The sequence below is a fragment of the Myxine glutinosa genome, chromosome 7 (genome assembly GCF_964187855.1).
Source record: "Myxine glutinosa chromosome 7, kmMyxGlut1.1, whole genome shotgun sequence".
Taxonomy (NCBI): domain Eukaryota; kingdom Metazoa; phylum Chordata; class Myxini; order Myxiniformes; family Myxinidae; genus Myxine; species Myxine glutinosa.
In genome coordinates, this window is record NC_136267.1 from 35931171 (window position 1) to 35943619 (window position 12449).

At 42.8% G+C, this 12449-nt stretch overlaps 1 protein-coding gene across 3 annotated transcripts in view; it reads left to right on the plus strand.

Moving 5' to 3' along the window:
• SIN3A (SIN3 transcription regulator family member A) overlaps nucleotides 1-12449 on the plus strand; it is a 146866-nt gene that overhangs the window by 23558 nt on the left and 110859 nt on the right. For all 3 annotated transcript variants that reach the window (XM_068104292.2, XM_068104293.2, XM_078781485.1), the window contains exons 3-4: nucleotides 8811-8978; nucleotides 9557-9663. In XM_068104292.2, the coding sequence (XP_067960393.1) occupies nucleotides 8811-8978; nucleotides 9557-9663 (275 nt within the window). The remainder of the gene's footprint in view (nucleotides 1-8810; nucleotides 8979-9556; nucleotides 9664-12449) is intronic.

The following is a 12449-nucleotide window of genomic DNA, read 5'->3' on the forward strand; positions in this document are numbered from 1 at the left end:
TGTGGCTGAATGGAAGCAAATCCCGGCAGCAATGTTCCGACATCTAGTGGAAACCTTTTCCAGAAGAGTGGAGGCTGTTATAGCAGCAAAGGGGGGGGACCAACTCCATATTAATGCCCATAATTTTGGAATGAGATGTTTGTTGTTCGGGTGTCCACATACTTTTGGTCATGAGTATGTGCAGTCTTTTTTTATGTATGGAGTAATATACATGGAACACAGAAGAGAGCGTACCTACGTTCGGTTGAATAGTTTGTTTTGTATTCCACAGATAGGTGGATCTGCATCCGGACCTGAAGCAAAGTCAAATCAATTATTCCTTTTCACATACCGAACCTGTCCACCACGTTTCATCCAAATCCATCCATAACCTTTTGATATAATTATCAGAAAGTACAGTAGTACTCTCCATGTAGCGGAAAATGATGGATGGTGCGGAAAAAAATGTCACTCCCATCTGCTACATACAAAACTAAAGTTGGAGTATCTTCTTTAAAAACTCGCTTCGGCTACATATGAGAGCCTACCTGGTCTGTTCAGCTGATTGTCGAGGTAGGGATCCCTTTTCAGTTCTCCAGACCAAGGCAAAAGCAAAATAACGAGATCGCTCAAACCCGAGAATTAATCTTCTTGTTCATAATAATCTTCTTCAGACGGCATATTTCCAAGCTGCCTCTATCAATGGCAATGATTCTGCTACCATTCGATAGAGTTTTACTTCCTGCAACATCCTTTGGTATTATCATTCTCGTAGCTTGAAAGGATTCCTCGAAGTGTCCGGAAAACGACATTCCTCTGTAAAAAAAAAAAGGGACTGGGGTCAACGAGGCTACGACTGTCAATCAGCTTGATGGGAGCGGAGCCGCGAGAAACATTTGCCTCCATGTCGGCGTTATGCGTGATAATGTTACGTGGCATCAAATAATCTCAGCAGAAATATCATGTCACGGGAAATGCCTTGTTTTTCATTGTTACATTTATAAAAAATAAAATAATCGCGAGGTACCAGTGCTGTACACCGCACACGGGACACGTGATCACCATCCCTCCAGTCACGGGTCAAGGCAAAAGCAAACAACGTGATCAATAACCATCTCAAGTCACGGTTTCTCGGCTCCAGATTCATTATGTCGGCTCATCACTGATGGCGTCGTATAAGCAGCCGCCTGAACAAGGAATCCACGGGAATTGAATCTACGATATAAGAGAGATGCCTTTCTGTTTGTCACCATTTTTCTCAGGGATGGCTGAACGGATCTTCGTCAAACTTTCAGAGGGTCATCAGTGAGTGCCTGGGAGTGTTTTAGGCCAAAACAAAAATTATGGAAAAAAAAAGATCGTTTTTTTGGAGTAAAAAAAAACAAATTGGTTCGATAGTGCCTACACCTTTTTAAATTAATGACAGTTATAAACAAGAACACATTCGCATAAATAAATACAAAACAATCACCAGACATTTGAATACAAATAAATCGTACAATTCCGGAAGTTAACGAAGTTGGTTGTACGGCTTCTTCTTATTTCTGATCGGCATCACACTTAACTCAGAAACGTGATGAACGCCACATTCACCCACCAGCATATATATGAACCCCCTCCCCTCCTTCCCCTCCAATTCCCCCCCCCTTCTCCTTCCCTCTCCCTCCTCCCCTTCTCCACCCTTACCTCTCACTCCTCCCCCCTTGCTCGTCTACTATAAATGGAGGTGTGTGTGTGTGTGTCTGTCTGTCTGTCTGTCTGTCTCTGTCTGTCTCAGACAGATGTGCCTTTATTCAAATGTGCCTTTAACCCTTTTTTTTTTTTTTTTTTTTGTATACAAGATCGAGGCTCGTGAAAGAGCGAACATTAATCACACAGAAAGACAAACCGACACATAAAACATATAACATCGGGAGCGGTAGACAAGATGGGGAGAGAGGGGGAAGGACACAAACACAACATTTGAGAGCAGGGACCGAGAGACATGGAGACATCGAGCGATCTGAGAGAGGGCGAGGGCTTTGGGGGGGGGGGCATGTGAAGGGGGCGGTGGGAGAGGTATAAAACATATGGACACTGCCAGGACTTCCAGGAAAGAAGTTGGAATTTCAAACAAGGTGGATCTGGGGTGAATTAGCGGGGGTAGAAAAGATCAAGGTTTTGGATGGGGGAAGATAAGAGATGGTGGTGAACAGCTTTAGACTGCTGAGACCCCTTAGACCTTGGAAGACCCTTTAACACTTGACCCAAAAGACCCCCGATGACCAAAATCACCCAAAAGTCCTTGACCAAAATGACCCAAAAGACCCTTGAGGACCCGAAACACCCATATCACCCAAATCTCCACGAGGACCCAAAAGTCCCCGAGGACCCAGATGACCAAAAAGTCCCGATGAACCAAAAGTCCCCGAGGACCAAAAAGAACCAGATGACTCTGATGACCCAAAAGTCCCCAAAGATCCAAAAGTCCCCAATTAAAATTTGGTCCAATGGACCAATGGGCCCCCTAGTTTAATGAATATTTGAACTGCCATTTAGTGTTCCTTTCATCTTTGTTTTGGTATACTGCATCGCCTGGAGTGGTCAATGGTCAATTAATTGATATTTATATATAGAGATCCTAGTTTTCTTATGTCTATGCCCTATTAGTATTACATATGGCTACTGGGGTTGGGGATTTGGGAGAGGGAGGTGGAAGCAGGGGTGGAGGGGGAACAATTGTTATTAAAAAATAAAAAATAATATATATATATATATATATATATATATATATATATATATATATATATATATATATATACATACAGGGTGATTGAAAAGTAACTCCCTATTTTAAAATACTTATAATTTATTTCTTAACTATAATTTTTACAAGAAATGGATATAAGAAGAAAGCGTATCGCATGAAGTTTTATTTAAAATTCGATATGGGCACCAGAATTCGCCACCAGCTTCTCAAGCCGCCCGGGAACCGCGTCAACTGATTTCACCAGGAACTCTTGTGGGATGGAAGACATAACTTCTCGTATTCGCCCTTCAAGTTCTTCCAAAGTCGTTGGTTTGGTACAGTAGACTTGCTGTTTTACCCAACCCCAAATAAAAAAGTCACATGGTGTTAAGTCAGGGCTCCTGGCTGGCCACTCATACAGACCACGACGACCCATCCATCTCCCAGGGAAGTGGGCATTCAGCCATTCACGAACAACAATAGCAAAATGTGGAGGAGCGCCATCTTGCATGAAAATCAAATCTTCAACATTCTCTGAAGCACTGATAATTGGCCAGATTTCGTCTTGCAGCATGGTGAGGTACCTTTTGGCATTCATGGTATCGCGAAGAATGAAGGGACCTACAATCCTTTCCGAAGTCATTCCACACCACACCGTTACCTTGGGCCGATATTGCGTTTTTCCAGAAATAACACGAGGATCTTCTCCTGCCCAGTAATAGCAGTTGTGACGGTTCACAAACCCACCGATGTGAAATACCGCTTCATCAGACCAGAGGATATTTTTAAAGAGATCAGACCAATCTTCATACCACTAGCTGGGCACGCTCCTGCAGGGTAAGACGTCCAGCCGTTTGTAGGGCTTCCGAATTTCAAACAAAAAATAATCTGAAAAAAACCCAACACAGATTAAATTCTCATACATTAAGGAACAAACACTAAAAATTTGAGAAAACTATTACAATAAATAAATAATCGATAAATATTTTAAAATAGGGAGTTACTTTTCAATCACCCTGTATATATAATATAATATAATATAATGCCAGACCCCCTCAGTACGCCACTGGTGAGCACATCTATAAAGTTTGTACGACAACATTTATAAATCAGTCGTAGAACATCATCTACTCAAATATTATAATAATTATTCAGATGGTGTATATTTCTGAGCTGGGCCTCTCTCAATGGCAATGACTGGAGTTTCACTTGGTGCAGAATCCTTTATCATTTGTTTCTCCAGTTCATTTATACAGTTAAATATTTACAGATACTCTCTGAGAGCATGTTCTGTCATACTCAAACGACGCCATCATAGTTTGGCAAGGCCACGCCCTTCCCCACTCTTACTCGATCAACCCTGAACCTTGCTATGCGCATGCGCAGATAAGAAAGCGTGTCACGTGTACAGTGTGTTTGACTAACATCTTTCTGTTGATATATAGTGATGTATTTTTGTCTGGCGAGAATCTACTCCAGTATTACCGAGGTCTTCTGATTTCCCAGAACCAGGATTTGGATACCACAGATAAATACTTATGTCTTGTCTTCATAAAGTTATTCATTGAAGTTAATTTTACAAAACTATTATTATCAGAGAGTGCGTTGGCACTGTCGACTCTACGTACTAACATCGGGATGATGCGGATAAAAAATGTCGGCCCCACCCACTGATAGAAAACAAAGGTTGGAGTATCTTTTCGTCCTCTCATAGCAGTTTATCGAGGACATTTGCATTTTGAGTGTATAATTTTTATTGACACTTCAAGTGAACAAAAGAGTAAAACGCACGAGTGTCTTTCACGTGTCCGGCCGTGCATAAATTCCTAGAGAGGCTCCGCCCCTCCCCTCTGTCCCCACCCTATTGGTTGGAGGGAAACTACACCAATTATTTTGGGCTTTTCTAAGTGCACGTCCTTGTGTGGCCTGAAGCTGGATGAAGACATTACACTTTGAGAAACGAGCAATAAGACAGAGCTGCAAGATACAGTCAGGGTTTGACTTTGCTGACGAAGATATCTTGGCACTTTTGCTCCAAGATTGGGTATCCTCTGAGTACCGTACCATTGTGTTCCACATTGTAAAAAGTTACTGAAACAAGTAAATAAAAAAAATGTATGCTAAATTAAAAAGGCAATGTGGGGATGACAAACTACAGTCTAAAAATAATCCTAAACAAGATCGGGATGATGTTGGTTTCGAGAGTAGCTAACAGTATTGCCATCACATAACAATCCCTACATCATTGCCTCCAGACTATTGTCTCGGGCTAGGCCTAGCTAGAAGTATTAGAAGCTCCTATATTTCATTTCTGCATAAGTATAATGAGCTCCAATATAATTTCAGGGACTTCTTGCAGCTTCAGTTGTCTTTCCTACTTTTCTTTTTTATCAACTTGGAGTAACCAATCACAAAAGGAGATAATTATAGAATGCTGTTATTAGAGATGTTCATGCCGTTTGCAAGAAGATGATCATGTACTGATATTATAACATTGTATTCCGGCTGCTAATTTGTAGAGTCTCAGTATGTGGCTACACGACAGGAGTAATCAAGTACTGTTGTAACCAGTGAAGTGTTTGTAGAAGCTTGAAGCAATAATTGCCTGAGTGTAAATGAGGCAGTGATGTAGGGATTATGTGATGGCAATACTGTTAGCTACTCTAAACCAGTGGTTCTCAAACTTTTTTGGACTACCGCCCCCTTCTGCCTTCTTGGACCGGCCCAATGCCCCCCTTGTCCTCTCGTTCGTGATTGGACACCCAGAATTAATGTAGATCGGAAGCAAAAATAACAGAAGCCAAATATTTTCTGAATAATATTTTACTTTATTTTACTTTACTTTTTATTTTATTTTGCACGACCTACAATGTTTCAGCAGAACAGGTCCAGGTGAGGCAAACTGGGAATCTGTTATCACAGGCCCAAATACCGTTAGTGTGAAGGGTGGGCCTGGTGACTCGCTGCGAGATTACGAACGTCTGGCTCCATCTCGGTGAGGGAGACGCAGATCGCCTCTCTTGGTAATGTCAAGGCGGTTTCGATACTTGGTCAGCAGCACCATCACGGCGCTGAACCCTCTTTCAACCATCGATCTTTGGTGTGCAACAGGAGTCGCTCGAATGCTTCATCGTTCTCCTGGCAAAGCTGATGAAACAGCCGATCATGCAGAGACGACACCTTGATTTTATTCACTGCTTTGATTACTGTTTGGAGTGATGTATGAAGTCTGGTGCTGAGAGCTTTTGCTGCAAGATGCTGGCAGTGCACAACACAGTGAATGGCGAACACGGACGGTACCTGGTTCTTCAGAAGCGCAATTAAACCACGCTGGCGGCCAACCATCGCTGGTGCCCCGTCCGTCGCGCAAGCGAGAATGTTCTCCATCGGTATGTTCTTATCAGTAAAGTACTTCTCCAACGTTTGGAAGATGGAAGAACCCTTCATATCGGTCTGGAGAGAGCGGGCAAACAACATTTCTTCCACCATTTCCTGATCACGGATGAATCGAACGTAGCAGAGTAACAGAGCTTCACTGTCACGCAAAGTGGACTCATCCAGCTGGATGGTGAAGTGTGTGCTTCTCAGCTCACTACACAGCTTATCTTCTACATCTGATGACATTTCATCAATCCGCCTGGCCACGGAATCATTGCTGAGCGCAATCGACGAGATAACTGGATTCGGATCCTGGCCCATAACGGTTTTTATCACTTCCCCAACAGCTGGTTTGATCAACTGTTCGCCGATTGAATACGGTTTTCCAGATCTGGCGATGAGCAATGACAGCTAAAACGATGCTTCCAGTCCTTTATCCACGAGCTTTTGGCTGGCTTTGAACATCGTCGTTACCGTGGATCGCTTCTCAAATTTCTCTTTCAGCGATTGGAAATAGCTGACCTCTGCGCGAGCCTTATCACTGTGCTTTTTACTCAGGTGCTCACTCAGTCGAGATGGTTTCATTGCTTCATTGGACAGCGTGATACCACACAACAAACACATCGGTAACTGTTTGTTCGTCGGAGATGGAATGAATCCATACTTGATGTATTCAACGGAATACTGACGACACTTTTTCTTTGAGGCCGACATCTTGAAGCCGACCGGACGTGAAGCTTTTTTGAATAACGAAATCAACACGCCAAAATGTCGAAAGACTAACACCAGCGCTAACACTGACTGTTCATACCTTGCCCAATGTCTGTGCTGGCAAGGCCAGGCTGTAAAGTTGAACCAGGCACGTTGAATAGTCCATCACGAATAGAGTGTATTATATCCTGCATAAAAAGATTCTTGCAAGCCGATTGGTTGAGATGGCACCACGTGACAAAAATTAGTATTGGCCGCCTTCGCTGGTGTCATACACTATCATGTTTGTTGCATGAGCATGTATGGACAAGAAAATACCTACACGACATCAGCGAATATGTGATCATAAAAACCATGCGAAGGGGGAAAGAATGTGGTCGTTGATTGGATGGCCAATTTGCCGAATGGTGCCGGGTAACCTGTTCAGACTGCAGGAAGCCCAATGAGCGTTCCAAATCGCCGCTGCTCCCCTAAACTGCCAGTGCCCCCCAAATCATTGACATCGCCCCCCTACTGCCCGTGGACTCTCGAGCACCCCCCAGAAAGTTCCCAGCGCCCACTGGGGGGCGGTAGGAACCACTTTGAGAACCTATACTCGAAACCAACATCCCTATCTTGTTTAGGACCTTTTTTAGACTGTAGTTTGTCATCCAGACATTGCCTTTTTAATTTAGCATTAAAATGTTTCTTCACTTGTCGTACTTACAAATAGATAGGGTTAAAACATAACTCTATCCACCTTTGATGTCAAAGGTTGAAATTAGTTTTTAAAGAGTGTTACATTTTTTAACCAAGACCTTTAATCGTATTTCTTCCTGCTTTTTTTTTTTTTTTTTTTTTTTTGTATACAAGATCGAGGCTCGTGAAAGAGCAAACATTAATCGCACAAAAAGTCAAACCGACACATAAAACACAAAATAAGGGGAGCAGTGGACAAGATGGGGAGAGAGGGGGAAGGGAGAGAGGGCTTTGAAGCACATTAACAGAAGACTTGCTGAAATTTGCATTTGTCAAGGGGAGCAACATCAAGGGAATGAACAAGCAGGAAAGGGAGTTGGAGGAGGGCAGCAAACTGAAACTAGCAAGTACAATGGTTGATTTAGGAAAGGTTAATTCACATAAAGATCACAGGTCAGAATTGGGGTGACGAGATGTTGTTGTTTGTTTTAAGTCCTGGAAGGAGGGCATTTGGCGTCAGGAAGGGCATCCGGCCATGAAAACATTGCCTCAAACAGGGAACCATGATTGTCATGGGGCCTGCAAGGCTAACCCCCGCTCTAGTGGGGAAAATGGCCTTAAAAACTATCATTCATTCATTCAGTCAAGGAGGAAGGAGACATTGCAGTCCCTTGAAGGTAGTTCCATGGACGAGAGAAGCGAGGAATAAAAGAGTTGGTGTGCAGATAGCCTGGATTTTGGAAGTTTAACCAGGAGTGTGTTAGTGGAAGAACGTGTGCATTTTCGAGAATTTAGGGAGAGTTCTCAGATGGAGAGCAAAGGGAGCGATATTGTAGAAAACGGACCACTGACTTACCTGCAATATGAGAGCAATATACCCTGTCCATCAGCCTCATCACGCGAGATACCAATCATTTTGAGAGCTTTAGATTCCACAAAGTCCTGGAGAGACAGATGAGATGCTGGACCACCACCCCATAGGGGAGAGCAATGTTTTCAATGAACATAGGTATTACAAATGATTTTCTGCGCTGGCAATGTACATCTCCAAAGTTGCGCTGCATGTGAAAAAAAAAGGAAAAAAAAGTGTTCACTCCAATTGGATGGACGTGTGCATACCCGCACGTAAAAGCTGGAGAAAACTGACTAAGATAGATTAAGCTAGAAAAATCGATTTTATTTTTGTGATGCACATACCAACTTGGTGTTGAATGTAAACAAAAGTGTAGGTATGAATTTTGAACACCCTCATGCATTGCATGTATAATGGCTTTGTCGTTAAAGATTAATGTATTTCATTTTGTCCTTTATTCCACATTTTTCTTCCGACCTCCAGATTCCACCTATTGGTCAAGGAACTCTGGGGCAATCACCAAGTGTACATGGCCCTCACCACCATGGGTCCCAGCTGTCATCACCCCATCCACAGTCATTAACTCACCCCAACAATGCTCACTCACAAGCGCAAGCACAAGGACAGGGGCAGCAATTCCAGCGTTTGAAGGTATCACACATGTATACATTTGCATATGGTGATCGTTTTAGAAATGCATACAAGTCAAAGAAACAGATACTTCTTAAATTATCAATAGTATCATGCAATTCAATAAATGACTGATTGTTACCTCTGCCACCGACAGTGAATGGAGGTTATCGTTTCACCTCTGTTTGTTTGTCAGTCTGTCTCTGTCTCTCTGTGAGCATGATATCTCAAAAATTTATGGTTGGATTCCAATGAAACTTGGTGGGCAGGTTGGGTGTATGACAAGTTGAAGAAGACCTGAATCCGGATGTGAGAATTTTTTGATTTTAGAAATGATTCTTCACCATTGAGAGATGGGGAAAAATAGAATATGTGCACGAGTTATGACAAAACTAGGTGGACGAGTTGGCTAGGTGACAAGAACAAGCCGATTAGTTTGGTTTAGCTTCAGATCCTGATCCGGCTCATCAGTGTGATACAAAACGTAAAGTGTTCAGCCCGGCTGAGGTATGCACTTTACCGAGTGCCGTTTTTGTTTTCAAATGCTTTTTGGAAAAGTTCTTGTTTTGAAAAGTTTGTTGCTTTTTTTCTTTTCCAAGGTTGAAGATGCATTGTCCTACTTGGACCAGGTGAAGCTACAATTTGGGAACCAACCCCAGGTTTACAATGACTTTCTGGACATCATGAAGGAATTCAAGTCACAGAGGTGTGAAAACGAACGAGTGTGTGTGTGTGTGTGTGTGTGTGTGTGTGTGTGTGTGTGTGTGTGTGTGTGTGTGTGTCAGTGTGTGTGTGTGTGTGTGTGTGTCAGTGTGTGTGTGTGTGTCAGTGTGTCAGTCAATAAGTAACCTTAAAATATTTTTCACAACTTGTTTATTGCATGTACGTGTGTAACAACTGTTATTTTTCAACATAATCTCCATTGCGTTCAATGCATTTTTCCAGCACTTTACTCGGGCCTGGATTCCTCTAGGAAAAAAAATATTTTGGCTGCTTATGTAGCCAATCGTGCTCCGCCTCTTGGACCTCTTCGTCGGATCGGAAAGTGGTTCCACCAAGCGCCTCAGTGGCCCAAAGATGTGGAAATCCGAAGGGGTGAGGTCTGGCGAGTAGCGTGGATGAGGAAGACACTCAAAATACATGTCCTCGATTGTTGCAGCTGTAGCACGGGCAGTATGGGGCCGAGCATTGTCATGCTGCAGCAAAACACTGGTAGTGAGTAGTCCATGACGTTTTGATCTGATTGCTGGTTTCAGATGATTTTTAAGGAGGTCGCAGTATGATGCACTGGTGACTGTGGTCCCTCTGGCCATGTCGTGCTCGACAAGTGGGCCTCGGCTATCCCAGAAGAGCGTCTACATCACTTTTCCAGCAGACGGCTGTCTGCAGAATTTTTTGGGCTTTGGTGAATTTGAATGGCGCCACGCTTTGCTTGCCCTCTTCATTTCTGGCTGAAAGTAGTAGTCTAGTAGGAAGACTAGGTCCCCCTGCACCCCCCGGAGATATACTTCTAATCAGTGTTTCTAGATTGGAAAAAATGTGTAGAAAATGACTAGCTATGGCCCTAAGCTGAAAAAATGTCCCACATACCATTTTTATGCAAATTACTGCTGCCATTATCAAAAAAACGATTTTTGACATATCTCAGCCAATATTGCAGATAATTGAAAAATGAAGGTGTCTAGACCCATGTTTTGAAGGGCATAGATCATGATAGAACTATTCATAACATGATTACATGTGTCTATGGTATACTAGTATGCATATTAATGCTGTAATTACAAAATAATCAGTTTTACAAATGATAAGGATACGTTAATACTGCAGATAACTTAACATGGTACATAAGGGGTCTAAACCCAGGTATTTTCAAGGTTAAATGTCAACAAGATGCTCCTGAGTCTTGCATAGGGGCGGGACATTGGCAGTAACATTGGTACCACTCAACTTTTCTTCCCACCATTGACTTTGTATTGCGAGAGATTTTCACTTGCTTATTTAAAGGTTTCTCACCCAGCCCACGTAAAATCTACCAACTCCTGCTGTTAACTCCCAAACATATTTTTTTATGTTATCCAATCACAGTGCAGAAATGACAGACTAGAGATCCAAATTAGTGCTGCTATAGCTGCCATTTTACATTTCCATCCATGTAACATGCGCGCTCGCGCGCTCGTATCAATTGGTAATGTCGCGCGCTCGTATCAATTGGTAACGTTGATGTTATTGAATACCTCAGTTGAAAGTTCAGTCTTCCATTCCATCTGTGTGTTGTTCTTGGTATTCATCCTCCAATCTAGCCAGGTAAGATGCTAACTATAATGTTACTCACACTCTTGACTTCAGTTTCTGCATGAAATCATAAACAGGCAGAATAACAGCTGAGCCAGCTAGCACCATGTTAGCTAACGTTAAAGCTAGCCTCATCTATGTACAGTATGTTCCTAATGTCGGTGTAACTTAAACTTTTGTTAATGCCAAACATGAGACATATCTGTTGACTTCTGTATATGAATTGAACCAGAAAGAGGCACGACAGCTGAGCTAGCTACAGTAACTTAGCACAATGTTTCATTGGCCTAGATAGCTAACGTTAGTGTGGAAGAATTTAGATGTTTTAGCTATTAGCACTTTTGATGCCACTAAACATGGTTTAGTCAGCTAAAAAGTACCCTAGTGTAGAACATGACTCAGAACCTCTGTTACCTCACTGAAAACTCAGAGCCTCCTTTCACAGGCACTTTTAACATCATTCGTGATTTCTTATTTGTCATTTAACAGTGATGGTAGACATCGACAGCAAGCATGCCCAAAAGAAAACGGAGTGTAGAACCTGCAGCCCAAAGCTCTCCTCCTACATGCATCCTTCATGTACCATCCATGTCTGATCATGGGGATTTCACGCCCCTCCGTAAAATTAAAGGATCTGCTTCAGAAAAACTGCAACTGCTTCAAAAGATCCGGGATAGACGTCTCAACCAACCGCATGACTCCCCATGTCGTATGCAATCAGTATGTGATCAGATCCCGGCAACTCTTCCTGATGACCTAGAAAGAGTAGGATATCACAGCAAGTGTTATAAGCACTTTGTCCGCCACTTTCATCGTCTGGGAGATGATACAGAACCAGGGCCATCAACCTCATCATGGCATCACTCTCCTCGTAAACCAGGAGGTTCTGCTGAACCCATCTTCCCGCCAGAGTGTATATTTTGTGAGAAAGTTGAGACCAAAGATGCTCATCGCAATACTGAGAGGCCTACAACCTTCCCATCCTTTAAAAACAAAGAAAATGCATGGGAGCAAATCGAAACACGGGCTGAGAAAATGGGTCTCTATCGACTCCATCGAAAGGTGAAAAACAAAGACCTCTTTGCATGTGAGGCCAAACACCATCCGTCATGTTTTAAAGCTTTCCGCACAGCATTCTACAACTATGAGCGTGCGATTCACAGAGCCGAAGCACCAAAGGAGCAGGCTTGCATGTCAGCC